At 37.6% G+C, this 27508-nt stretch overlaps 1 protein-coding gene across 2 annotated transcripts in view; it reads right to left on the reverse strand.

Annotated features, from left to right (window-relative positions):
• The window catches only part of hipk2 (homeodomain interacting protein kinase 2), a 133900-nt gene that overhangs the window by 37529 nt on the left and 68863 nt on the right, over positions 1 to 27508 (reverse strand). For both annotated transcript variants that reach the window (XM_079825759.1, XM_079825758.1), the window contains exon 3: positions 6011 to 6134. In XM_079825759.1, coding sequence (XP_079681885.1) covers positions 6011 to 6134 — 124 coding nt within the window. The remainder of the gene's footprint in view (positions 1 to 6010; positions 6135 to 27508) is intronic.

Consider the following 27508-nt stretch of genomic DNA (forward strand, 5'->3'; position numbering starts at 1 on the left):
CCCGATTGGCCAATAGGTGGCGCTATAGCAATCAATTGCGCGTAACTGCTCATAACTCCTAAACCGTAAGTTGTACACTCAAGTGTCTTATATCATTGGAAAGCTGAATACCTGAATTAAATAATGTATATATCCGATTTCATTTGCGGTATGCAAATTTTTCCGCCATTTTGAATTTTGTTGAAAAACTACTTTTGCGAACTAGTCCCTGGATTTTAGCCCGATCGGAACCAAACAAGTGCAGAAATGTTCTCTGGAGTCTGAATATTAATAATTATCGAAAAAAAGTATAAATTTCGCTTCAAGGTCGCAAAGGGGCGGAAAACGAATGTTGTGGGAGGAGCCTTTTTTACTAAAATGGCTATAACTCAAGAACAAAATTAGATATCTTTACCAAACTTGGTACACATGTGTATGGGCTGAGTCTTTGGTCACGATAAAATAATCGCGACGATTGACCACTTGGTGGCGCTATAACACGAAAAAAACATGAAAATGGCTATAACCACCCGACCGCTAGTCCGATTGACTTGAAAATTGGTATGCAGTGTCTTGGTCCAAGGTACCATATATATCTATGAGGACATTGGCGTATCTCAAAAAACATGGCTGCTATCGGCTAATGAAGTTTGAGCACCTCTAAGACAAGGTTAACGGAGGCCGATCGGAATGAAACTTGGTGGGCATCTTTGACTCATGGCCCTAGAGGTCTGTAAGAATTTTGAAAGAAATCGGCCACTAGTTGGCGCTAACAAGTTTTATGGCTCTGTAATCACGTGGTGTTGCACACATCAACCAAATATACACATCATATGATAGGTCTCCTCATGCTGAACAACTTTGCCTCTATAAGCATTGCTGTCAATCAAACCGTTCATTAAATATCCGCGATTATGTTTAAAACCTACTTTTGCAAACTAGTCCCTGGATTTTTGCCCGAAGGGAACCAAAGAAGTCTAGAACAATTCTCTGGACTCTCTAGATCAATAATTATTGAAAAAAAGTTGAACTTTTGCATTTGGATAGCTATAACAGGGTCATTTAGAAGAGGGGCTTAGCAAAATACACTCAAAAGCCTATAAATCCTAAAGGAAAACTCAAAACTTCACGAAAATTTTTATGTATATGTAACATAACATGCTGAAAAAGCATGCAACGTTTCATGGAGATCGGACCATAGGTGGCGCTATAACTGTTAAAAAGCTTTGAAAACCATGTATTCCCTATGGTGAAATGCCTGTATTGGCTGTAAATGGTATTTTCCATCTCTGTAATCAGGTGGGGTTAAAAACATCCACATAATATGCATAAATTATGATAGATCTCCTCATACTGAACAACTTTGCTTCAAGAACCAATACTGTCAATCAAATCGTTATTTAAACATTCACAATTATGTTAATAACCTCATTTTGCAATCTTGTCCTAGTTTTTTTGCCCGATTGGAACCAAACCACGGCAGTATGATTCTCTGGACTCTTTAGAGCAATAATTATTTAAAAAAAAGTTAAACTTTTGCATCTGAATGGCTATAACAGGGTTTTTTCAAGATGTGGCCTTGACCAAGTGTCCCCAAATGCCTATATCTATTCAATGAATGCTCAGATATTCTTAAAAACAAGTCAGAACATGTGTACTATGCCTCTAAACAAGCATGAAAAATTTCAGACAGATAGGACAATATTTGCCTCTATAGAGTTAAAAAGCTGAAAATTATGAAAATAATGGTATATTAAGCCAATAAGTGGTCGTTTGCTGCCCCCCGCTGTTCATTTTATTGTACTACACTCTAATATTGATGTATAAGTAATATTCAGACTTTAAATAAATCACTATTTTAACATTTACAATCACATTTAGTTAAAATTAATCTATTAAGTATTACTATTGACAACTGTCACATTGAGAAATGTGAATCTTGAAGGAGACTTGCAGGAAACATTTTGTTTACTGCAACATCATATAGTTAAAATGTCTGTATCAACAACAAAATGTGTTTGTGTGTGTGTGTGTGTGTGTGTGTGTGTGTGTGTGTGTGTGTGTGTGTAGTCCTATTTTTCTGAATACATTTTTAATAATCTGATTAATAGTTACAAAGAGCTATGTGAAATGATTATAGACCATAGTTTGTGAAAAAGTGTGTCTGTGTGTGTGTGTGTGTGTGTGTGTGTGTGTGTGTGTGTGTGTGTGTGTGTGTGTGTGTGTGTGTGTGTGTGTGTGTGTGTGTGTGTGTGTGTGTGGACTGGTAATCATCACGTTATGGGGACAAAATGTCCCCACAAAGATAGCAATATCCGAAATCCTCATCCTTGTGGGGACATTTTTAGGTCCCCATGAGGAAAACATCTTATAAATCAGACTAAGTGATGTTTTTTGAAAATGTAAAATTGCAGAATGTCTCCTGTGAGGGTTAGGTTTAGGGGCAGGGGCAGTGTAGGGGGATAGAATATACGGTATGTACGGTATAAAAACCATTACGCCTATGGAAAGTCCCCATAAAAGATGAAAACACTACGTGTGTGTGTGTGTGTGTGTGTTTGTGTGTTTGTGTGTCTGTGTGTCTGTTTGTGTGTGTGTGTGTGTGTGTGTGTGTGTGTGTGTGTGTGTGTGTGTGTGTGTGTGTGTGTGTGTGTGTGTGTGTGTGTGTGTGTGTGTGTGTGTGTGTGTGTGTGTGTGTGTGTGTGTATAAGCATGTATAATGGAATTAACATGGAAGACCAATTTGATATATAAGTGAAGCAACTGTGAAAATACTTTATTAATAGTAGAATGTCCAGCAGAGGGCAGCAGAAGACCACTTATTGACTCACTTTCCTTTTAAAGTTTGATTTTCCACAGTATTTTGCACTAAAGCAATTACTATTATAACACAATCATATTTTGTCAGAGTTGACACTTCACAAAATCACTAGCAATGTGGTAAATCATTGTAAATAATACTAGAACATGGTATATCATGGTAAATTATGCTAGAACAGGGTAAATCATGGTAGACTATGGTAAATCATGCTAGAAACATGGTTAATCATAGTAAATAATACTAGAACGTGGTGTATTTCACAAAAAAAAATTTGACATGCTCATAGACCATTAAAAGATATTTTCACAATTACATATCTCAAAAACATTTTGTGTGTGTGTGTGTGTGTGTGTGTGTGTGTGTGTGTGTGTGTGTGTGTAACCATGCATAATGGAACAACTGGTTTGAAGCCTGTTTTAGAGACTATTTTACTAAAAGGGCTATAACTCAGGAACGAAATGAGATATCTTCACCAAACTTGGTACACATGTGTATGGGCTGAGTCTTTGGTAACAGTAAAATTAATTGTGAGGACTGAACATTTGGTGGCGCTATAACATGAAAAAACATGAAAAGGGCTATAACCACCCGACTGCTAGTCCGATTGACTTGAAAGTTGGTATGCAGTGTCTTGGTCTAAGGTACCATGCATGTCTATGAGGAAATTGGCGTAAATCAAAAAACATGGCCGCCATTGGCCAATGAAATTTGAGCAGCTATTAGACAAGGTTAACGGAGGCTGATCGGAACAAAACTTGGTGAGCATGTTTGACTCATGGTCCTAGAGGTCTGTAATATTTTTTTAAGAAATTGGCCACTAGTAGGCGCCAACGAGTTTTACGGCTCTGTAATCACGTGATATTTCACATATTCCAACAATATTGATATCATTTGATAGATCTCCTCATACTGAAGAACTTTGTCTCTAGAAACATTGCTGTCAATCAAATCGTTCATTAAATATTCGTGATTATGTTAAAAACCTACTTTTGCAAATAAGTCCCTGTTTTTTTGCCCGATCGGAACCAAACCAGTCTAGGACAATTCTCTGGACTCTCTAGATCAATAATTATCAAAAAAAGTTTAACTTTTGCATTTGGATGGCTATAACAGTCATTTCGAAACGGTCATTTCGAAAAGAGGCGTGGCAAAAAACCCTCAAAAGCCTCTAAATTCTAAGGGAAAGCTCAAAACTTCACGAAAATTGGTGGCCATGTGTGAGATTAGATCCTTAACAAGCATTAAACGTTTTATAGAGATCGGACCATAGGTGGCGCTATAACTGTTAAAAACCTTTTAAAACCATGTTTCCTATGGTGAATTGCCTGTAAATTGAATTTTCCATCTATTATTTCAGCGTTTAAAATCTTGCTAAATAAAACTTAATGTCTTTTGATGCTTGTGTGCTTAAAGGCCTTAAAGGCTTGAACCCCGCTAAATGCTGCTTGCAGCTTTAATTATATTTGCAATGTAATTTCTCATTATTTGGACATATCTTGCAATTAAAATGACTTCAAACGTACATCAATTAAATTTTTAGCAGCTATTTGACAAAGATGGAATTTTGACAAGCTAAAGTTGTCAGTTGTCATTTTCATAATTATGAACAAAAGGCAAAATTCAAAGTTACAATTACAAGATATATATCTTTAGAGAAATACGCTTCTGTTCAAAAGTTTGGGGTCTGTACAATTCTGTAATGTTTTTGAAAGAAGTCTTTCTTATGCTCACCAAGACTGCATATTTGATTGAAAAAGCAGTAATATTGTGAAATATTATTACAATTTAAAAGAACAGTTTTAATATATCTTAAATACAATTAATTCCTGATTTATTCCTTCAGAAATCATTCTAAAATGCTGATTTTCTGCTCAAGAAACATTTATTATTTAACAGATGTACTGCTTGTATGATCCTTTTTTTCCCCAGGATTTTTGATCAATAGAAAGTATAAAAATAACTGTTTATTTTAATTATAAATCTTTTGTAACAAGAACAGTTTCTTTTCTGTCACTTTTGACAGTATAAGGCAGGGGTATTTATTTAAAGTTCCAAGAGGTCCGGTCTCTATATTTCCTTCCCAGAGGAGGTCTGGACAATACTTTTTTGGAACAGTTATACGTTTTCATCGGGACAGCTGTAGGACTTTGTAAAAGAAATGTCCTAAACACTCAAAATAGTCATCAAAGATAAGAATCGAGGGCCCTGAGAGCCGAAGCAGTGACATCTGAGAATTTTTTTTACCACAATTTACCAAAAAAAGTAAATATTTCTCCCAACTGGATATGAGTATAAAAAGGTTAGATTTTTTTTTTTGACATGGTGTATGGCACATAGAAGGCCTTGGGACTGTGAAAACATACTAGGAGTGCAGGGTTTGCCTCTAAAGAAAAGTATGGACCATTTAAAAAATTTTGCACAAAGCACAAAACTCTCATCAGCACAAAACAAAGATCATTTTACAGAATCCAAATGATATGCTGTTTAATAATGCTAAATGTAGCATATGGGAAAAAACTAACAAAAGGTGCCACGTGTTAACTTGTTATAAACCTGGTTTAATTAAATGGTCGGAGTCATCTGTATGACAGATAAAAATAATTGTATTTACTGCATTTTCTGCAGTGTTTTAACAAAAGTATCTATTTTTTTCTGCTCACCGTGCTTCTGCTACGGTTGTTAACATAACCACATCAACTGCAGCTCTTAATGTGCTGATTTTCATCTTTAGCTGGAAAGAAGAGCAACGAGTATGGCTCGGAAAGGGCTTGAATGAAGCGTGTTTGGCTCTAGATAAAAATATTAGAGGATGTAGCACCAAAAGATAATAACCCTGGGCGTTTGTGATGTGTACCGTTGTTTTGATGCACTGCTCTTAAACCGTATAAACGGTAAAATGGTGCAATTATGGCAGTCCTCTATTTGCGCACCACTGGTATGAGGCATTCAATTTGTTTTTTGCCATTGTTATTGAGCGCAGGGCATCAAGAGAGGGTCTCCACAGAGGCTGGTGCCCCAGGTGCCCCAAACCAGCCTTGGTAACAGCCACATGGGGACAGCCAAGGTAGAGTATAACAAATACTATAACAATACACATACGAATGTAATGATGGAAGCTTCTGACTAGCTGAATGCCAGAGCATGTCTGAAACCTCATCTCATGGCTCTGTTCTGTTTCCATTATGATGAATTAGTAAAACAATGTCTTACCTGGTCATACTCAGATGCTCCAGGATACAGCGGCCAGCCCAGAAACAGCTCAGCGATGACACAACCCAGGGACCACATGTCAATGGCCTCACAAAAGGGCAGACCCAGGATGATCTCTGGAGCTCTGCAGACACAAAGAAGTGGAGGATGAACTTCAAGAACAGAGTCACGGGTAAATAATTTACGACCATGGTTATTATAGTTAACTGAAAAACATTGCTTTAAATAAAATGAAGGTAACTGAAATAAAATAAAAGATAAAAAAAGTAATATTTTCAACTAGTTGCCAAGGCAAAAATTTCAATTATCGTCTTCCACCACAGAGAGAGGGAAACATATATGTTTTGGCCCAAAACCAGTGCATGTGCAACCTGTTCCATTCAGCCCAAAGTTGGCATTCGTTACGTCGCAGCCGTAAGACCTCATTGTATCCATTTAAGTTGACTGAGCTGAGCAATAAAGACAAACACAGAACGCATTTTGTTGCCACGGACACAGCGGGTGCGGGCAGGAGGAGAGAGACGGCATTATGGGTGCTGCTTGTGAATCATGATTCCAAGGAGGTCTACTCTTTTGGATAGAGGGACTGACGATAAATAAATGCCATATGGAGGGGGAAAAGTGTGGAAAGACAAATAGACTGATGTTGAGAAAAAAGAGAGATGGTTTCAGCAAATCTTGAAGATGGCAGAAATGCAGCACACCCACAAACACAATGGGCTGACGCCTCAGTTTAGAGCACAGTAATATTATTTTAGACAACATTGGACTTTGGAAGAACAGCTTGTACCAAGCAGTGTTATCTTTAACTAAAATTAAAACTTGGATAAAAATATATATGTAATAAATCAATAAAAGTGACAAAAAGCAGAATTTAGACTAAAGAGAAAACTAAAAATATAACAATAAAAGCTTTGTTTTATTTAAATTACCTTTTATTTTTATATATTAATAATACAAATATTAAATTCAGATTCAGTAGATGCCGGCAAAGGTAATATAAAGAAAAAAATAGAGGAAATGAGCATGAATAGTTAAATCAAATATTTACATTAATATTATTCCGTAAATAAAACAATGATCAATCCCTATCATATTTACCAAAGTCTGTAATCAAAAGCCAATGATTTCAATATGAACTCAAATTTTTCTAATCAAACTATGAATTCCACTTTCATTTTAGTCCTTTACTTTTATATTTGGCCAACAATTTGTCATCTTATTTGTTTCTATTTCTATTTTCCTAAGAAAGTCCAGGAGGAGCACCTGGGACAACAGAAAGAAAAACTTGCGGGAAAAGACTCATTGTGGGAGTTAATTCTCCTATTGGCTGGCTCTCACACAAGATGTGTGGTGCATGACATCACCCTTCTGGAGTGATATCATGCCACCCAGCCTGGTGCATGCCGGTCTGCTCGATGTCATTCAAATAAGCCACAGCGCTACCAGCTGAAAGTATCTCTGTGACACTGAGGACGCATTACGGCCGCCACGTATGCAAATGCATATCCCACTTCAATCTTTTCTCCCTTCTTCCAATGCCATATGCAAAACAGACCAGCAGCTGCTGATGCAGGAGTTTCACCGCGGTGTGATAAACACAAACACACGCAGCACTAAATATCGTCCTCATTCTCTTGCATATAAAAGGTCTGCTTGTAATGCAAAAATCTGTGGTGAGAAATTCACAACCCTGTTCCAGATCTGCACACATGGAAATATGGAGATACTATATAGGCAGATGTGATGCGGTGAGAGTGTTTGAGTTCATTTGTGGTACATTTTGCATACCTTAAAACCTGTCAGGTTGCGAACCAACAGGTGTGTGTTTGTTTGCATGCGTATCATTGTGCAGATTACATGTATGCATAGGTGACATTAAGAACACAAGTGCAAACATCCGATCCCGGTGTTTATATTTGCATGGCAAGCCCGATGCAACCATGCTGTTGAAGTAATTTCTTGTACACAATGCCACTAAGGATAGTGCAAACAAGCACAGGAGCAACATCTTTGCACCCATTAGAACCACTGCAGATTACAAATAATCACCGGGTCTCCTGCATTGGAGTAAAAATTGTGTTGTGAATATGGGGTCAGGCAAAGTTTAAGCTTCTTCAGTTCCTAAAAAAAGCATAATTCTTCTGAAGTCCTAAACCACTCATACCCGCATTCACATGTTCACTCCGTTGCTATTTGAGGCTCTGACATCATTCTGCATGGGCATGTCAAAAAGCATCGATCACAGCTGACCTTCAATACGGACCACCACTCATAACCACAGACACAGACGCTGCCCAGCTTTTTTTCCAGGTCACTTTACATCTCCCAGTGCTATTACGCTTTGTAGTCACTGTTTAGGGCATTATTATAATGAATTATTGTATTTTATTACTATTTATAAAACTGTTATAGTAACAACGCCCTTCAGCTGTGACTTATTCACCATAAAGCACAGCCTCTCACACCTTATTGGTTCCATATCGCATAAAATGCAATACAATATTCAATACATATAATATACATTCACCAGCCACTTTATTAGGTACCCTTTCAACAGCTTGTTAATGCAAATATCTAATCAGCCAATCACATGGCAACAACTCAATGGATTTAGGCATGTAGACATCGTCAAGACGATCTGCTGAAGTTCAAACTGAACATCAAAATGAGGAAGAAATGTGATTTAACCCTTAAACGCATGAATGTTTCGCCAATCATTATTCCATATTCAAGTCTTTAGCGACCCGCAACAATGGATCCCTACCTGACGCGATAATATAAAAATCTCCTGATATTAGAGTAGCTTTTGGAGCTTGGAAGGGTTCAGTTTGAGCAGATGTTTTATACCATCATCACTGTCCTCGTCAGAGCTCATTTCCCAGTACATTCAGCATCTCATATTCACGATCTCAAACATATTCTCAAAACTATCATTTTCAACATCTTTAAAATCAATATTTTGATCGCTGAAAGCTTCTTCACGAGATCCACCATCAAGTGACAGTGACACTAATACCATATTTGGTTGCGTTCAGTACTTCGCTGAGCCATTTCAAGTTTTGCTGATGATACTTCTTATTCTTTTGTTTTCTGCCTGCTGTAACTATGCGTGAAACGCCACGTCATCATTGTTTATCAGACATTGCCACCTTATGAAATAAAGGTGAATTGCACTTATTCAGTCATCAAAGATTAAATTATTGTTGTGCAGAAAAAATATACTTACACTGTTACACACCTCGGGTCGTTAGCGACCCTATACAAAAAAAAAATGAAGGGGAAAACAGGCATTCTTTTATCTTTTTTTATTGTTAAATTGTTCATAATGAATTGATTGAGGAATACTAAGAAGGTTGATATATAACTTTAAAAAATGAAAGAGGAGGAGGGTAGTGAATGACGTCACTAAAGACCCAAGGTATGCATTTAAGGGTTAAGCGACTTTGAACGTGGCATGGTTGTATTTCAGAAATGGCTGATCTATTGAGATTTTCACGCACAACCATTTGACCTTTTTTCAACCAACTGTCTGAAAAAGATAATATCCAGTGAGTGGCAGTTCTGTGCGTGAAAATGCCTTGTTGATGCCAGAGGTTAGAGGAAATGGCCAGACTAGTTCGAGCTGATAGAAATGCAACAGTAGCCCAAATAATAAGTCGTTACAAGCAGAAGAGCATCTCTGAACGCACAACAACCCGAACCTTGAAGCAGATGGGCTACAGCAACAGAAGGCCACACTGGGTGCCAGTCCTGTCAGGAAACTGATGCTACAATTTGCACGGGCTCACCAAAATTGGACAATAGAAGACTGAAAAAATGTTGCCTGTTCTGATGAGTCTCAATTTCTGCTGCAACATTCAGTGGGTCAGAATTTGGCGTAAACAACTTGAAAGATTGAATCCATCCTGCCTTGCATCCTGATCCTCAGAGTACCCGCTGATTGGCCGCTCTCCCTCTGGATCAATTTTAATATTCATGTCCTCGCAGCGCACTAAAGCAGCGGAGGCCGGAAGTTCCCGGAGTGCCTTTTTAATAAACATTGTGTGAAATGGGATCATCGAGGGAAACATATAGACGTCTATCGCGCACCTGAGACTGGAGGCGAGGGAAAGAGTGATGAAACAAGAGGGCGAAAAGGAAAATAAGAGTCGGTGTGACAGAAAGAGAGGAACAGACAAAGAGTGAGAGAGAGCGAAGGGAGGTAAACGATGGAGACAAAACAAACAGCCGAGGCATGTAAGAACGAGAGAATGAGGGAGGCAGGGGGAGCTGTTTAGATTTCCATCTCCACAGAGTCAGACCGTGGGGTCATCTCTCCACAGTGCTTCGACAACTTACTAAAACAACCTTGGAAATAGTCCTCCCTTTTAATGTGCTCATATGGTGGGAGTGCTCTTTCATTTCAAGGCCCTGTGAACCTCTCATTCTCCCGCTCTCTTCAAAATGCAGAGGAAATCGCTGACGACGCTGTCACTCTCTCACTCCCTTTCTTTCGTCATTAGCATTCCCAAGACAGAAAGTGGAGAATGAGGGAGAGTGAGAGGAAAAACACGAATTGATGACCTCTTCTCTTTAATTTGTGAGAACATGAGGACTTAAATAAGGGCAAAATAATTTAAAAATAAGAAATACATTTGGATTTATTATTTTACCCATGTTGTGAACGTGAGTTTGAAATCCAAATTGGATGTAAAGTATGTATTGCAAAAATAATGGCAAAATATATTTCTTTGACCTAGTCCAGCTCCAACTCTGTGGACCTAATGGGTGGAGCTTAACTTAATTAGGTTTAACAATAGGGAAGGTTAGGATAGGATTAGGGTGTGGCTAGACCTTTAAGCTCCACCCACCCATCTAGTACAGTCTGGTCCACGAACAAATGACTTGTATGACTCGGTTAGTGTGAGTCGACTCAGTCTGACAAATGCTTTAGTGAACGAACTCAGCGCACCAGTTAAAGCGGTTACTGAACTAACATCCGACACACTGAGCAGTGTTGTCCGATTCATGAACAAATAGATGTGTTCGACTTGCACTTCACAAACCGGTCGGTGTATGACGTCAAAGTCTTGCGAGATCGATTTGAAAGCATAAGGAGCCGTCTGCTCTCCAATCGCTCTCGCAGTACTTTGATCTCACACACCAATCGGTCTGCGCAGCGCTGCTTTCAGTCAAACACACCTAATGACTCTTCTTTTTGTGAATCAACTCATGAACTCACTGCAAGTTATACAAAAAGTGATTATTGAATCGACATCTTAAAGGGACAGTTCACCCCAAAATTTTTATTCGATCATCATTTCCTCACCCTCAAATTGTTCTTTCTTCTGTTGAACACAAAAGAAGATAGTTTGAAGAATATGGGTAACCAAACAGTTGTGCGACACCATTGACTTCCACAGTATTGTTTCCCCCCCCATAATATGCAAGTCAATGGTGCCTCACAATTGTTTGGTTACAAACATTCTTCAAAATATCTTCCTTTGTGTTCAGCAGAACAAAGAAATTCATACAGGTTTGGAACAACTTGAGGGTGAGCAAATAATGACATAATTTTCATTTTTGGGTAAACTATCCCTTTAAGATAACTAATTTGAAATGAAGCAAGTTTTGTTTACAATAGGTTCTTAAATGTGAAACTTAAATTAGTACCAGTAAATTATTGAGTAATATCTGGATCAACCATGCGGTTACAACAACTAAATATATATAGTTGCCAAAATGTTTCCAGTAAAATAAATAAATAGTAATGCTGAGCACAATACAGTGTTTAATAAATATTAGTTTATTTGTAAAGTTGTCAAGTCAAAGTTTATTGTTGCATGATATTCTTTCTTGAATGCTTATCCACAGACTAGACACACCACAATATACAAACTACTAAATGCAAAATATCCAAAATAACAAAAAACTAAATAATGTCTGTAATAATATATACATTGTTATAGAACAAGATTTAGAGGAATACCCACCCCTCCCCAACTGAATTAAAATACACCACATTCACACATGCCACTTAACCACAATCTATCAGTACATATTTGTATAATTGTCAACTTCCTTTGCGTGCCAGTCAGGTACAGGAAAAGACATCGTGTAGCAGAGAGCCGTATTGTGGCCCATAGATCACCCAGGCGTCCGAGAGTCCCACTGAACAAACAAAGGGAGGGTGGGAGGCTGAGCAGTGTGGCGTCACTGGTTTGTAATTCTCACCCTCCCTCACATCTCAGGCTCCTACAGCATTTCCACCTTAGACTTTTAGTTACAGACATACGACCACCCCAGACAGAGAGAGAGAGAGAGAGAGAGAGAGAGAGAGAGAGAGAGAGAGAGAGAGAGAAAGAGAGAGTGATGACACTCTTACACAGCTGACCTTCTGACAACAACACATAAGCATCAAGTGGCCAAAATGCAGTCTAAAAAGGCAGTGCTCAGATGGCCCATGTAAGATTGTGGATTATGAGTGATAATGTAGACATATGAATGGGTGCATGGGTACTGTAACATCCAAATTACATGAGATACTAAAGAGTTTTTCTACATTTTTATTCATTTATACATCATTATTCATTCATTTATATTCTTGCTTCTTTTATTGATTCTTAAACGCATACCTTGGGTCTTTAGTGACCCGGGACGTCATTCACTACCCTCCTCCTCATTCATTCTTTAAAGTTAGACATCAACCTTCTAGGGCTGTAATCAACCAAAGAAAATCTTGGTCGACTGAAGTCCTGAAATTTTCGACTAAAAATCGACTAATTTGACGTTAGGAAAAAAAACGTTAAATGAATAAGCTGCACACTGTGCGCAGTACTTAGTAGCCTTGTTGTCTGCCTAAATTAATTATAAATAAACATAAAAAAACTAGTAGGCTATTTGCAGAATATGAAATCGTTTTTGACCTGATTATTTTGCACTGAAATGAGTCTGACACATGAGTCTGTCGGCTCTGACAGCGTTGCTTCACGTGCACCTGCGCAATATCATAGCCTATGACTTCCGAAAAAATAGTGCTGTGTTGTCAACTAGATATCATCACAATAACTTTTGAGGAATATGCAACATAATTTAGACAATTGTTTTTGTCATATGTATTATAATAACTGACAGACACTATCATTTCAGCCGCTCTGTGCAGTTCGAACAGGAGCTCAGCTCAGCTTCGCGGCTGAGACACGAATAGACTATTAACTTAAAGCTTTTACTCTTAAACACAAAAGGCACGTCCACTTTAATAAAAAAGGAATATTTATTAAACAAGCCAGATCAAGAGCAGAAAAAACGCTCTCACAATTAAATAAATAATATACAAGAAAACTAGCCTTCTTCAATCTGTCTCTCTTCTCCAGTGGGTTGGGCTAATCCAAAAGAAGTGAAAACAATGGTTGTGTTCTGAAGGCAGACTGTTACCTGTGAAACAGGGGTGCTCTCAAAACACCCCCATTAGCAATTAGTGCTTTCCACCTGATGAAATGAACGCGGCGCGGCAAAACTGATTAAATGAACGCAGCAAAACTAATGAAATGAACGCGGCAAAAAATCGACCAATCAGAATTTTGGTCGAGCCAGAACGTATCGACTAATAATCGACTAATCGACTGGGAGATTACAGCCCTACAACCTTCTTAATATTCCTCAATAAATTCATTAAAAACAATGTAACAAGAATTTTTTTTATAAAAGAATGCCTGTTTCATTTTCATTTTTGTAAAAAAAAATGTAAAGGGTCGCTACCCACCCGAGGTGTGTAACAGTGTTAGTATATTTTTTCTGCACAACAATAATTGAATCTTTGATGACTGAATAAGTGCAATTGATGAAGTGTCATTTCACTCATAGTTACAGCAGGCAGAATACAAAAGAATAGGAAGTATCATCAGCAAAACTTGAAATGGCTCAGTGATTTACTGCAGAGCAAGTACTGAACGCATCCAAATATTAGTGTCACTGTCACTTGATGGTGGATCTGGTGAAGAAGCTACCAGCGAACAAAATATTGATTTTGAAAATAGTTTTGAGAATATGTTTGAGATGGCGAATATGAGCCAGATGCTGAATGTACTGGGAAATGAGCTCTGACGAGGACAGTGATGATGGTATAAAATATTTGCTCAAACTGAACCCTTCCAAGCTCCAAAAGGTTACAAAATATGTCTTATTTTATTCTTCTGTAATTGTTACTCTAATATCAGGAGATTTTTATATTATTGCAACAGGTAGAGATCCATCCGTGTTAGATATCCGGTTCGCTAAAGACCCAAATATATAATAATGATTGGCAAAACATTCATGCATTTAAAGGGGTAAACATATTATGTGCAAAACAATCATGCCAATAACATATTTTGAATCTGAGTATTTAAATGAGAGTTGCATCCCACCTGAGTGACCCCAGCCCCTCTCTCCCATCCGTCTGTAAGAGCCCGCAGGGTGCTGTATCAGTCATGAGCCCTCAACTCTAGCTCCCTCTCCTCCTTTTCTTCTCTCTTCCGCCCACTGTCTCATTCTCTTTCTCTCTCTTTCGCCTCAGCAATCTCTTAAGCAGTCTGTGTAAGTATGTGGGTCACGTCAAGAGCTTTCTGCTCGAGGAAAAGGTCCACAGAATGAGTGTCCTAACGGACGCTCTCGCATTTGCTGTCGGGCCCCAAGTGAAATGCGCTACAAGTGGAACTCTCTTCCCACAACTTTCTCAGACACACACACCCAAGATTAAAACCTTTTATCTGCAGAATAAATGATTCTGTCTTGTTGTCTCTGTATGCGTGTAGTCTGGAACAATTGAAATCATACAATAGTGACAGTAGTTGCTTGGACTTCTAGTATTATAGCAACACAAATATGACGTGCAATTTTTATGCTTTGTCGTGTTGTACTGTGTTATAGCTCAAACTAATAGTCAATGGGCTTTTCAATTATAAAATGCTTTCTTTTAGACAGCAGGTTGGCCAATATTATACGGATATAAGCGCAAAATTGGTAAAAATGAATATATTCGCTAAATATATTGAAATATCAGCTTATCTTTGGCCATTTACATGCCTGATTGGCTTATTAAATAAAATAGGTTGAACAGGTGTCTTCCTCAAAATCCAAATAAATAATTGTATGTATAAATAAGCAATACATATTCATTTGGATGGCTTAAATAAAGAAATAAATACACACATAAATTAAACTGTTGAAATGTTTGTCGTCAGTATGATTTTTGAAAGAAATAATTGTATTCAGCAGCACATATTAAAAGTGAAGACATTTATTATATATACATTTATTTATGTTACTGCTCTTTTGAAATTTTAACTCAAAAAATCCTGAAAAAAATGTTTTAAGGTTTGAAATTTAATAAGCACAATACGAATTTAATAAGAAATGTTTCTTGAGCAGTAATGATTCTGAAAATTCAGTTTTGCCATCAAAGGAAAAACTTATATTTTAAACATTTAAATAGAAAACAGTTATTTTAAATGGAAATATACTATTTTTGATCAAACAAATGCAGCCTTGGAGAACACAAGAGACATTAATAAAATCTTACCAACCCAAAACTTAATTATGATTAGCTATGGATAATCCATATTAATCACTTTATATATTCCAATGTAATGATAGCAAATCAGCCGTTATATTGGCCAATAATGATACTGGTCATTGACCAGCATGCTCTAGATATCTGCATAAGCCAATAACAAATCCCCATTGAACAATTTCTCCTAAAAATGTTGAAAACTGAAAATGTTCATCCGCAAGGCTGTTTGTAGATGCTTCTGATTATCAGCCAAAAATGGCCAAATATAGGCCAGCAAATCGGCCTGGCTGATATATATCTGTCTATCACTAGCGCAAACCCCTTCTGCTCTATGGCTGCAGTTCTGAGCCCACACGCCACACTCTCCCCCACAACCTCCATCTCAGCCCACTGCCTCTGGGAAACACAAGGCTGCTATTCCTCTTTTTCTTTGCTTCTGAGACAAAGAGAAGTAGAGACGCTCACCTACACTGACCAGATAAATCAGTAATGTGCCACCCCCTTCCATCACACCTCCATCTGTCTCTTATCTGTCTTCCACCTCCTCTCCAGTCCAGCAGTCCAACACACCTCCACACGTAATCCGATTTTGCAGGACAGATATTGTGTGTCCAAGTTGTGCTTCTGGAGAACAGGTGGCGACTGATGTCCTGTGTCTATGTTGGATTCCAAAATTAACATATTATCCAGCCTACAGTATGCACAATTAGGAGAAGTGCATCTCAAATCACAGCGTGTTAAAACTAGTATATTTTTGTACATGTTTTCTGGGATAATTGTACCCACAATTTGCTACAGAAGAGGATGTTTTCTTTCATTTTTTTCAGAAAGAAAATTAAAGAAAATACTTGCAAGGCCAAAGCCACACTTGCTTCTAAATTTATGAACCCCCAATTCATTTTAAGATAATGAATTTAGCTATATGCTAAAAATACACCACCCTTCAAAAGTTTCGCATTTTGCAAATAAACTAATACATTTATGCAACGAGAATGCATTCAATTGATCAAAGATTATCAGTAATGACTTTCACACTGTTAAAAAATTTCTATTGCAAATAAATGCTGTTCTGAAAAGAACAATGTGTTACGGTTTCCATAAAACTAATAAGCAGCACAACTGTTTTTAGCATTGGTAAAAATAATTGTTTCTTGAGAGCCAAATCAGCATTAGAATGATTTCTGAAGGATCATGTGACACTGAAGACTGAAGTAATGATGCTGAAAATTCAGCTTTGCCATCACAGGAACATATTGCATTTTTAAAAAATATTTAAAAAACAGTTGTAATAATATTTTACAATATTACTGTTCTTACTGTTTATTTGATCAAATAAACACAGACTTCTTGAGCGTACAAGCTTATCCAACCCAAAACTTTTGAACGATTGTGTACATGTGCACTACATTTTTTAAATAACATAATTATGACATGACTTGAAGCATTAGTCCCAACTATGCACTCAAAAGTATGTACTCAACCATCACTAGTGAAGTACATACTTTTAGAGCATTGTACGAGTATGACATTTGGAAATCTAAGCCGTTTGTGTGTCGAGATTGGAAAAAGGTGTCAGATTCAGCCTACATCAAACACTTGGAAATATGTACACTAAAAGCTCTGGCAAAACCAGGGTCATTTCTCCTTTCTCCTCTGTGTCAGAGAGAAAATTCTGCTCTCCCCACAAAGACAGAGACCGGGAGAGACAGACAGACAGGCAGACTGAAAAGGGAATGAAAGAGAGAGAGACAGGTTGTGTGTTTGCGTTTATTGTGCTTCTCAGGACTGAGCACTTAATCTGCCTGCAGATACGTTACACCACAAACGGCCAAACGCAATTAGCCACGCTGCATTCTTCTGCCTTCACACAAACACAATATCTCACGCTATCTCTCTCCCTCACACACACGGGGGTGATAAGAGGCAGTGTAATTAATAATAAAAAATGGAATGGAAGATCTTGCCATTATACGCTGGGAAGATGTGTAAAAAGGACCAGAATGCAAGGGTTCTAAGCAAACAAGCTACAAACACTATAGCATTGGGAAGTCGGATTCATTTTAAAGATTTGAGAGCATTCATTTAGTTTTTGAGTAACATACATAAATCCAAATAAACGACATTGTTCACTTTCTTCATACACATTCTTATTGTGCATGATTAATCGGTGCATGTTATTCCAAAGTACAAAAAAAAATCTGCTAGTATTTTTAGTATAACGACCTGCTACACTGTATATAATGAGTATGTATATTGTATATACAGTATGTATATACTAATTTCAACTGGTACATTTTTTAGTGATTTTGGTCAGAAAAAAAATAATAAGTATGTTTTATAAATATATAAAAATGTGAAGCAGCATAACTGTTTTCAACATTGATGATGATGATGATGATGATGATGAAGATGAAGAAGAAGAAAATGAAGATGAAGATAAAGAAGAAGAAGAAACGTTACCTGATCACCAAATCAGCATATTCGTATGATTTCTGAAGAATCATGTGACACTGAAGACTGAAGTAATGATGCTGAATATTCAGATTTTCATCACAGGAATAAATTACATTTTAAAATATATTCAAATAGAAAACAGTTCTTTAAATTTGTAATAATATTTCGCAATATTACTTTTTTACTGTATTTTTTGTTGAAATAAATACAGCCTTGGTGAGCATAAGACACTTCTATAAAAACAAAACATTTCGTTTTATATATATATATATATATATATATATATATATATATATATATATATATATATATATATATATAATTTTTTTTTTTTTTTTTTTTAAATGCTCAATGCTCACCAAGGCTGCATTTATTTGAACAAAGTTAAGGTAAAACAGTAATATTGCAAAATATTATTATAAATTAAAACAACTGTTTTCTATTTGAATACATTTTAAAATGTAATTTATTCCTGTGATGAAAATCTGAATATTCAGCATCATTACTTCAGTCTTCAGTGTCACATGATTCTTCAGAAATCATTCTAATAGGCGGATTTGGTGCTCTTCTTCTTTTTCTTCTTCTTCTTCTTCTTATTATTATTATCAATGTTAAAAACAGCTTTGCTGCTTCACATTTTGATATATTTATAAAACATACTGAATATTCTGTTTCAGTTTTTTTCAGACCAAAATCATTAAAAAGGAACCAGTTGAAATGATTTGTTCATCAATCAAACACGTCACACATTCATACACAATACTAATAGTATCTCTGACCTTGTGTCTTTCTCACATGCTGAAAAGAACAGAGGGGGATCTCTTCATTAACTCTTGCTCTGACAGGTGATTAACTCCACCCCATACAACCCGCCGTGACCTCTCCATAACAATACCTCATTGTTTCACTCTTCAGTACGAAGAACTAAATTACTCCTTTTCGTTTTCATTGTCTAACCTCAATTAAAAAAGGAGGTGTAATCTGCCTTTGTCCTCTTCCTGCTGGGGTGCAATTGTTCGATGGAAAATGTGATATTAAAATACCTCTGGGCATTGATATGCGGTTAATAAGGTGTTTAGAGTGATTTTAAGTGTGTATTTAAAGTTGCGACAGTGTTCTGAGTGGTTGCCAAGGTACAGAAATGTAATGTTTTTGGAAAAAAAAAATAGTTATGCTTGCCTGTGCAAACACCACTAATGAAAAAAAAAACCTGTAACAAATGATGGTGAGATTCTCATTTACTGCTTTGTATTGATGGCAAGATAAAAAGATTTATTCAAGCTGAATGCAGACATGGAGAGGGCTGTTTGGACTGCAAGCACAGTTCCAGGGTCAGATACACTGAGGCTGTAGATGCATTATCCTGATTACGCACAGCTGCCAGAGAGAGAGAGAATTAATGTGTACGCACACAATGCATTTGCACATCTGTCTCTTTGGGGATAAAGCCAAGATGCATCAGGTCACCTCACATGTACGTGCACACACACACTAAACAACCATATACACAAAGTGAAGTGTTTACAGCCGAGAGGATGTCTGGCTAACACATGACCGCTCCGGCTGACACATGATGACACATTTTGGGTTGTTAACAACTGAGAATTGAGGAATTAGCCATTTTCTAAGCTCCACCCCCTTACCGCTGCTAACTCAAACAAGAAACAAAACATCAATTAGGAATGAACTTCAATTGAACTTTTCTTTGAGTTTTAGTAAAATACACTCTAAAAAAAAAAGGTTCTATATGGCACCAAAACTGGTTCTTGGCTCGTAATCATAGGGGAACCTTTTTTAGTGCTATATAGCACCAATTTTGGTGCTTCAGTGGTTCGTCAGTGGTTCTTCAGGGGTGCTATATAGCACCTTAGTCAAAGAACCGGTGAAGAACCTCTGAAGAGCCAAGAACCAGTTTTGGTGCCATATAGAACCTTTTTTTTTTTAGAGTGTGTGAATGTGTATTGGTATTGTGTGTTCATTTGTTGGCTGGAGTTCATTTTAACATTGCAAAGCACTTTTTATTTACCATTTTCTCAAGTTAATATATAAAAAAAATGCATGTGATGGCAAAGCTGAATTTTCAGCATCATAACAGCTGATTTGGTGCAAATTTAGGTCCCGTCCACACGGGTATACGGTTTAGCTGTATACGTAAACATTTTGTATCATATCAGCATTCCGTCCAGACAGAGCTGACATTTTAGGAGCCTGAAACCGGTATTTTTTGAAACCGGGTCCCAGAGTGGATAAATCTGAAACCGACACCCTTGCGTTTTCGTGTGTACAGCCAATCCGTATATTTTGTGAAAGGGTGATGTCATCACACCACGTCCCGAAAGGTTAAGACTAGAAGGGATACAACTACGGGCACTGGGCATGCGCACATCAATATTGTGTCATTTAATTACTGTATTTGCATTAATGTTTAGGGTTGGGGTAGGTGTAGACGTTAATAAAACACAATCTGATAAGTAGCACATTTATTTATTGTTATTTTATCGTGAGATTTTGCCTCACTTCCGACCGTTGCTGTACCCCTTTTAGCCACAACTCTTCTTCTCTGTTTTTAGTGTATTTCTGTGGCAGAATTACAGCGCCACATACTGGTCTGGCATGTATACTACATCGTTTTGAGTCGGTTTCAGTGGTCTCGTGTGTACGCAGATATTTCTTGAGAGGGGAAAAAAAAAGATCGGATAGGGAAAGCTCTGGCTTCGTGTGGTTATGGCCTTATTATAAATGATTATTGGTACTCAATCATTAATAATGGTTCTTCTTATTAACAGTGTTGAATATTGCTATATATTTTTGCTGCTTAACATCTAAAACATTTTTTATCATGATTTAAACTGTATCAACATTACAATGACTTCATTCAAAGCATAAACTAATGTTACACTAACACTAAATGACCTTAAACATAGGTTTTCGTAGATTTGGTATACTTGGTAATGAGGGCTGACAGTTTAATTCACCAATTTGGAAAAATGGGAAAACTTTTTTTTTGACTGATTTTTATATAAATTATAGTGTCCCATCATGCTATTTAAAAGTTTCCTAATTTAGTTTTGGAGGTCTCCAACAACAGGTTTACATGCATCAAAGTAAAAAAAACGCTTTCGTTTTCTCATAATAAACATTACACATCACCACATTGTTCTCAAAAGACTTGATGGATGAATCTCTCTCTAAATCCCTCCTTTCCACTGCTCTGATTGGTCAGATTGCCCAGTCTGATACAATTGGTGTACTGCTTACAGCACATGTTGGAAGTTAATGTCGCGAGTCCGATGATGAAACATCGAAAGAACTAGTTATTCAACCTGAACCTCCATCGCAAGTATGACTTGAGCAGGGCGCTTCTCAGTGATAAGTTACTCAGTTTGAGGTACATTATGAGATGTTGCAGCTTTAATTCCTCACCATCAGCATTAACAAGTGTGTGTCCATCAACAAACCGATGTGTGTATATTTCTAATTTATTGCGGTGCACATGCGGGGAACTGTATCAATAACAACGCATATGTTAGCCCAGTACTAACTTACTAACTTACTTACTTACTTACTTACTTACTTACAAATCTTGCTCCATCCATTATCTTTACTCAAAGTAGTAAGAACGATGGACAATTTGCATTAATAGACACAGTTTTAGGTAATAGTGGCCCACAGCTGCTTAGCAGAAGTATTTCAGTAAGACAGTAATAACATTAGCCAGAAATATTGTATTGTTGTACAATGTATTTTGAACACCCGATAGAAAATATATACATCAATAGTTATTCATATTTACAGGTTGTGATTCTGAGGAGCAAGTTGGTCCAAATAAACAAAGTATTGACCCATCTTTAAAGAGCAAGCGTTTTGCAAATCCCGGGTTAAACTCAGAGAATTGAGAAGCAGTCGTCAGGAAAATGACGTTTGAGGGCTGGTCAAGTCGACGTACAACATAGGCAGGCATTATGTGAATGTGAGTGTCTTTTCTAGTGACGTAGAACCGTCACGCAGTGGGATTCAAAATACAAAGACTCGTATAGGCGGTTCAGCCGATTCTTTCTTTTGGGAGACAATAACTTTATTTATTGTGCATTTTCTACTTTGCAAAACATTTACATTCACAAACAGCTATATTACGCACTGCACTTTAAAACCAAAACATGCAGATCCTGTTGCTCACTATATGTAAATATAGGTCAGTCATATTTTTAAGGCGGTGCATGGTGAAGGCTCCCTTTCAATTCATTGAGGTGAATTTGCATTATAATTGGCCACGCCTACAGGTATGAGAACTCATCTATATACATTTTTCTGAAGGACTGCGATTTGTGATTGAGAAACAGTTTGACACACACAGTTCAGACACACCCTCTCTCCTGCTGTGTGTGTGCGTGTTTGTTTCTGTGATTTATGAGGACACAAATTGGTATAATGACATATTGTATACATATGACGTATTGTATATAATGGTATTACACTGGTGCAGAATGTTTTCTGTGATGGGTAGGTTTAGGGGTAGGGGTAGTGTAGGGGGATAGAATGTACAGTTTGTACAGTATAAAAACCATTACGCCTCACTTATGATAGCAAATAGTATGCAAATAGTATGCAAATAGAATGTATGATAGTATGTCCTCACTTAGATAGCAAAACAAACGTGTGTGTGTGGCATTCATGTAACGTGACTGGCTTTTGCTCTCACACTCCAGGGAACTTAACACCTGGACAGATTCGTTTATCAGGTAAACATTGGTGAAAAACGACAGAATAAAGCATCCAATATCACTCTAATATCACTGATAACAGTATCAAACTGTCCTTGAGCAAGTAATGACAAACCAGACACGTCGACCCGCTCTCGGAACGGCGACTATAAAGAAAAGGCATTAAAACAGTGACAAATCACCCATCATTCTAAACAAGGGCCCTGTGTAGGCAATCTCATAGCTATGACGTGATACAGGCAGGCATGTGACAGCTCTAATTTAGAGATTTGTGGAGAGAACAAACCAGGTGTCACTTCTGTACGGATACACCTCCACGGCCTAGGGGAACGATCAGTCTCGCGGAAAAAACGTACAATAGCAAAGGCTCAGGGACTGCGGCCTCTCCGGGACGACAGCGCGAAGTAGACGCTTCCATGGAAGTCAGTTGGCGTGTGTTGAAAGCAACTGCTGCTTTCCAGCTGTGTCCACAGCGGAGTGTAACCTCTCGCTTTCAAATACATTGGACAAAGAGGACTCTGTTTACTAGAATAAACTTACAAACACAACAGCGTTAATACAATTGGATATACTAAGGTTTGGAAGCGAACACTCTCTAACGGCAGCTTACTTCACTAGCGACCTAGCATATCCTCAAACTGCTACATTGATTTAATTAATTTAATGTATGTATTTAGTGAGGGATTGCAGGAAATGGGTCACTGAGAGCATTTAAAAAGTATAACATTTCCTGCATTAAATTTTTTTTTTTTAAAGAATTTCCATCCATAGGACTATACACTTTAAGAAAAAAGGTACAGCGCAGCGCCCGTAAGCAGTGTTGCCAAGTCTGCGGTTTTCCCGCGGAATTGGGCTACTTCAACACTGTTGCCGCGGGTTGTTTTTCATGTCTGCAGGTTGAAGCGACCCCAATTATGTAATATTTATCCCCGGGAATGCGAATTGAGATTTTAATATAAATATGAAAACGTAAAATATAACATTAAAAGCTAAATATTTAAAAAAAGATTTTCTCTTTTGAACGAAAAAAACATACTGTGCTGCATCAAGCAAATGGAATCATTGTAATTTGATGTATATGCATAAACAATCTATTTTTCAGGCATTGTATCCCTATAGTGATTGTCATAACATGCAGGTCTTAAAAAATGTCAAAGCTCTTGAAAAAGATATCAAAATGATTCAATTGGAAAGGACGATACCTGCAGGTACCCAATTTGCAGGAGCCATATAGTATCATCATTTTTTTGTTATGACATACAACAAAAGACAGCGTGAGAGTCAAAACAACATCTCAATACAAAGAACCCTACCTTACATTCTCTTAGCTCTCATATAAGCATACATACTGATAATAAACAATCAGATGACAGGATGGGGTCGGAGAAGATAAGAGATGACTTGTGGTTCTTTCAGCTGTTCTAGAAACAAGGCTGTGACGTCTTATCTAAACACGCCAAAAGAGTCCAGCCAGGTCAGGACAACACCCCAAACACACACAAATCTTGAGTGCTACGACAAAGCAAGACAAACTTAATAACAGTGAGTCATGCTCTGAACTATCCCCAGAGATTCCTGAGAGCTTCGTTGCAACACATGGTGCAACACTGCACATCTGACATGAGATTTGAGGAGAACTGAGACAGAGGCAGGTGGAGCAGACAGAAAAGTGATCGAGCAGTGAGAGACTGAGATGGTTGGAAAGAATGAGACCGCGATGAAAGCCTTGTAAGAATGAAGAGCCTGCTTAAAAAAAGGTAGCTGGAGGGCAACAGTTGCATACACTATGTATGTATGTATGTATGTATGTATGTATGTATGTATGTATGTATGTATGTATGTATGTATGTATGTATGTATGTATGTATGTATGTATGTATGTATGTATGTATGTATGTATGTATGTATATATATATATATATATATATATATATATATATATATATATATATATATATATATATATATACACTCACCTTAAGGATTATTAGGAACACCTGTTCAATTTCTCATTAATGCAATTATCTAATCAACCAATCACATTGCAGTTGCTTCAATGCATTTATGGGTGTGGTCCTGGTCAAGACAATCTCCTGAACTCCAAACTGAATGTCAGAATGGGAAAGAAGGGTGATTTAAGAAATTTTGAGCGTGGCATGGTTGTTGGTGCCAGACGGGCCGGTCTGAGTATTTCACAATCTGCTCAGTTACTGGGATTTTCATGCACAACCATTTCTAGGGTTTACAAAGAATGGTGTGAAAAGGGAAAAACATCCAGTATGTGGCAGTCCTGTGGGCAAAAATGCCTTGTTGATGCTAGAGGACAGAGGAGAATGGGCCGACTGATTCAAGCTGATAGAAGAGCAACTTTGACTGAAATAACCACTCGTTACAACCGAGGTATGCAGCAAAACATTTGTGAAGCCACAACACGCACAACATTGAGGCAGATGGGCTACAACAGCAGAAGACCCCACCGGGTACCACTCATCTCCACTACAAAAAGGAAAAAGAGGCTACAATTTGCACAAGCTCACCAAAATTGGACATTTGAAGACTGGAAAAATGTTGCCTGGTCTGATGAGTCTCGATTTCTGTTGAGACATTCAGACGGTAGAGTCAGAATTTGGCGTAAACAGAATGAGAACATGGATCCACCATGCCTTGTTACCACTGTGCAGGCTGGTGTTGGTGGAGTATTGGTGTCGGGGATGTTTTCTTGGCACACTTTAGGCCCCTTAGTGTCAATTGGGCATCGTTTAAATGCCACGGCCAACCTGAGCATTGTTTCTGACCATGTTTATCCCTTTATGACCTCCATGTACCCATCCTCTGATGGCTACTTCCAGCAGGATAATGCACCATGTCACAAAGCTTGAATAATTTCAAATTGGTTTCTTGAACATGACAATAAGTTCACTGTACTAAAATGGCCCCCACAGTCACCAGATCTCAACCCAATACAGCATCTTTGGGATGTGGTGAAACGGGAGCTTCGTGCCCTGGATGTGCATCCCACAAATCTCCATCAACTGCAAGATGCTATCCTAGTAATATGGGCCAACATTTCTAAAGAATGCTTTCAGCACCTTGTTGAATCAATGCCACGTAGAATTAAGGCAGTTCTGAAGGCGAAAGGGGGTCAAACACAGTATTAGTATGGTGTTCCTAATAATCCTTTAGGTGAGTGTATATATATATATATGTTCCTTGCTGGTGGAAAGATCTCCCCACCTCCATCCGGAATGCAGAATCGCTGACAACATTCAAAAGACAGCTGAAAGCTCATCTCTTCCATGAGCACTTAACCTCATCTAAAAAACAAACAAAAACAAAATGTTTCCCCATTCTAGCTTATGCTACTTTAAGCAATGTCCAAAACTTAGTATTTCAGGCACTTTTTGTGATCTTTCGCCTCTTCATGTCGGATCGCTTCCTGTATTCCTCAGTTGTAAGTCGCTTTGGATACAAGCGTCTGCTAAATGAATACATTTAAATGTAAATATATAAACATTTATAATATATGAAATTATTAAAATATTAAATAATGTTTAATATATTCTATTTATTTATTGCATCGGAATTCTTGAGTTATAAACGCTTGAGATACTAATATTGTATTATTACTATTGTAATATAAAATAAAATAATCAATTAAAGAAGAAGAATATAAATATATATCTTGTTTTTAGTTAAAAATATATATGTTTTAAATAATCTCTATGGAAATCGCTAGTGTTGCTAATATAAAGACTTGAAATTCCAATCCCGCCCCTAGATTCATCCGTTTGGTCTGTCGTTTTAAAACGGACATTGATCTGCTGTGTGCTAGTCATAAGGTGAGCTATTTTTAACTTGACACAGCATCTTTAAACTGTGCCGCACATGGCACGAGGTGCAGCAAATCCATCTGCCGCATTCATACAATGACCAACAGATAAAAAAAAGTGTGTGAACGACCCCTCTAACCGTTGCAAAATTACATAAGCCAGCACTTATGAAGGAACGGGAGAGAGAGAAGAGAGAGAGAGACTAGAGAGAGAGAAATTATGAGAATATGGGCAGAGGAGGAAAAAAAAGAAGAACAGGGTGGTGGACTAGGGCGCCCTGGTCAAGAGACCGGAAATGAGTTGGTCTGTCTCATAGACCAGGACAGAGCTGGGTGCCAAGAGCACAGCTGCATTTCCTCTCTGCCCTCATCTCTTTCTCTCTCTGTCTCTCTCTCTGATCATTTCCCAGCTGCCAGCTGTAGTCTAGCTTAGTCATGGACAATATAATAAAAACACTGATGGATCGAGTGAGTTTTCTTTCCCTCTTTATGAAGTTATGATTATCATATTACCCTTATTACTGAAAGTCTCCATCATGATGAAAGCTCAAAGCATGCACATTAATGTATGAGGTCCAATAGGAGATGGAGGCCACACATGTGGACACTTTGCCTTTGTCTTTCATAAATCATGTCATGCTGTATGTGCTGAGAAAATGATATTGCCCATGAGCTAGTTTTACTGTGGGGTATGATTGCGTTCAAGTCAACGGTTTACATTTGATATGACATTTATGTTCGTGGCAGATGGTTTCCTATCAAAGCAACTGCTACACACGTCCTTGAGGAAGATTGTGCCAATATTGTGTCGGTGACAATGACAATTGCTCAAGCTACAGTACAGATACTAGTGTTTTACTTAAACCAGCGATTGTATTATTTATTTAGCATGATATCAGTCAAAGACAGCACTCAACATACAGCATTCATTGAGAGAGAGAGAGAGAGAGAGAGAGAGAGAG

The sequence above is a fragment of the Gobio gobio genome, assembly GCF_949357685.1.
Source record: "Gobio gobio genome assembly, chromosome: 9".
In the NCBI taxonomy this organism is placed as follows: Eukaryota; Metazoa; Chordata; class Actinopteri; order Cypriniformes; family Gobionidae; genus Gobio; species Gobio gobio.